Source organism: Olea europaea, chromosome 20 (genome assembly GCF_002742605.1).
Source record: "Olea europaea var. sylvestris chromosome 20, O_europaea_v1, whole genome shotgun sequence".
Lineage (NCBI taxonomy): Eukaryota > Viridiplantae > Streptophyta > Magnoliopsida > Lamiales > Oleaceae > Olea > Olea europaea.
The window spans coordinates 12776200-12779014 of NC_036256.1; the positions used below are offsets into that span (position 1 = coordinate 12776200).

General features: G+C 36.7%; 1 protein-coding gene across 1 annotated transcript; it reads left to right on the forward strand.

The window, feature by feature from the left end:
• Positions 1 to 601: 601 nt before the first annotated feature.
• LOC111369234 lies at positions 602 to 1343 on the forward strand. Its single transcript, XM_022990693.1, has one exon. It carries the CDS (start codon positions 857 to 859, stop codon positions 1187 to 1189), a length of 333 nt encoding a protein of 110 aa, XP_022846461.1. The 5' UTR covers positions 602 to 856; the 3' UTR covers positions 1190 to 1343.
• Positions 1344 to 2815: the final 1472 nt, after the last annotated feature.

Sequence of the window (2815 nt, forward strand, 5' to 3'; positions counted from 1 at the left end):
TGCATTATTCTTGTAAACAAGAACTACTCTAGGTCAATGCAAGAACTAAACTGACCTACAAAGAATTTTTAGAATTTTAAAGAAATTCTTCTATGTCTTCTTCTAATGTTCCGCAAATATCCGTTCGAAGAAAAGAAGGATCCCATAAAATTCATCTTAGTTTTATGGAGGAATATTGGATTTTCTCTCGGTTTTGACATAGCGACCCTAAAGAATCTAGTATCAAGAATGAAGTTGTCAATATTCATATAACACGCCTTTGATTATTGCATATCGTGCCTAAAGGTGCACTAATCAATTAACTTGGTAACAAACAGCATCTCTTTCAGGTCCCTTTTTCTAATTCCATCTTACTAACACAAGAATGAATCTATATATGTGTTACGGAAGTTGTTAGCTCGCAGAAGCTCGACTATTCGAGTGCAATGTTCGGTTCCATATCATGTTTATCATCGATCATTGCTATCTCCAATGATTGACATGCATTCTCGTTCTCCTTATTTTTAGTGTGATCAGATATCCATCTCAACATTCTCATATTCTCCGTCGTGTAAAATTCCAAAAAATCCCAATGGGGCAGAACAAAATCAGCTGTAAAAAGTATCTAATATGATAGAGAATCAAAATGAGCAGACAGTTTGCCTAAGCATCACCATGTGAATCCTGCGAAGAAACAGTCGTCAACAACCACTTGCAATTTGCAAACTCCTTCCCCACCATTGTCCCAAAACAACTATAAATACTAACCAATGGCCCTTCTCAAATCTGTCAACTCAAATTCTCTCTCTCTCCCTCACACACAAAATACACACTATAAGAGAGGAAGTTGCAAAAGTTGTATCAAGAACACATAGTCATGGAGTATTACATGGATGAGAAATGGAAATTGTCAAAAGATGATAAGAATAACTCTCTGTCAAGGAGTGTTTCCCAGAAGAGCTCCACAAAATCCCCACTTTTAAGAAGTTTAACAAAGAAGAATTCCTTCAATCTTTCAAGGAGTTCCTCACAGAGGAGCAGCAGCACTTCTTCAAACAAGTCGTCGTCCCTGTCGAGAAGTTCGTCACAAAGGTGTGCAGAATTTACGCGCAAATGCAGTAGCTTGGCCAAGGAACAGAAAGCGAAACTTTACATCGTCAAGCGATGCATTACCATGCTTGTCTGCTGGAAAAAACATGGTGATTCTTGACCCGAGCACGTTTGGCCATGCTTAAAATTTGCTAAAAAAAATATGCTTTTAGGGAAGTATGTAGATGTGCTTAAAGGCAGCTAAAAAAAAGCTACTTTTCAGGTGAAACGGTTCTCTTCTCCTTGTTCTTATATTCCTTCTGTGAGAGATGGATTATTGGGTTTATTTGTAACCTAAAGAAGTTTTTTTCTGCCATCCCAAAGAAGAGAAATTATCAAAATTTTCTTAAGTTTCTCAATGTAACTTTATTCGAATGAGGATCCAAAGATTGCAGAAATACCACATCGTCAGAATATGTAATATAGTAGAGAATTCAATCTACCATAGATTTGGAAAAATCCATCTATTTCTTGCCATTTTAAATGTCTTAGTTGCTTGCTTTCCATGGCGTCCTTAGTGTGATCTCGTAATAGAGCTCTGTACTTTTCGTAAGTGGATTTCGCTCATCAAGTTCTTGTTCGATCTGCAGCTTAGAACACCACAATATTCATCTCGATCAGTTGATATCCTTTTATTTATGAAAGGCCGCAATCAAAGAAAAGAAACAAAACCTGTTTTTCAAATTATTAGCTAATGATTTCATGTTTCTTCAAGAATCTATCTAGAAGACGGAAAGATTGCCTTCAGTTATAAGAACCAATAATCAAAACTAGTTAAAAACCAGATCTGCCAATCACAATAGAAATCTATATTGGATTCTAAAGTCTCTTTCCTACACTATTTCCCATATAAATAACTCCCTACGAATGTCCCTGATCTCTTCTCCACTCGCAGCTCATAGGGCTTGCATTCAAGCTAGAGCAAGCGAGTGAAGCTCTCAATTTAGTGGCGCCCCACTTTTTACTAATCTCGATATCGTACGCTAGAAAAGTTACTCTCTCTCCCTTTTCTTTTCCTTTTTCTTTTTAGTGGCGGTGGTTGGTGACAGAGGAGCAGCATGGATTAAAGTCCAGGCAAAATCTAGGCTATCCTCCTCTTTTAGCTATGAAACTTCACCAAATAAGAAGAGATGCCACGAAACATCTGTTGGGAATCTACTTATATATGTACAGAGGAATTTAAGATAATTTCGATTCCCATCCAATAGATCTCATTGTGTTTGGTTAGGAATTGTGATAAGATTGTACCTTTTCCAGATCTGCAATCCTTTTGCTTTTCTTTTCGTTCCACAACTTTGATTCGCCACCACAGCTGTCCAATTGTCCAGCCTCCAACGGTGATCCACACAGAGAATATGATTGCAGCCTCTAGGGTTTTCTCTTGTGCTAGCAAGAATAATGAAAACCTTAATGGACCTCAAACCCTAGTTATGTATTTATATAAACCCAAACAGGCTCGGCCCGGTCCGGTCCAATAATTAATTAATCCAATTAATTAAACCCGGTCCGTGAATTAATTAATCCAATTAATTAATTCGAAAATATAAATAACAAATTCAATTAATTAATTTATCAACGATTGTTAAATTAACCAATTGAAAATTTTGCAATCTTCCAATTCTCTTTTGTGTATGACCCATTGGTTCCCGACCACGATGCCTAAGGACGTGAAATATTATTTTGATCTAATCAAAATTGATAAATTAAAACACCCTTTTAATTTATCGCCAATTCACATTCGCCGTCC

Excerpts from the sequence above, each read along its gene's own strand:
- LOC111369234 (XM_022990693.1), top strand. The coding sequence starts at position 857 with ATGGAGTATTACATGGATGAGAAATGGAAATTGTCAAAAGATGATAAG.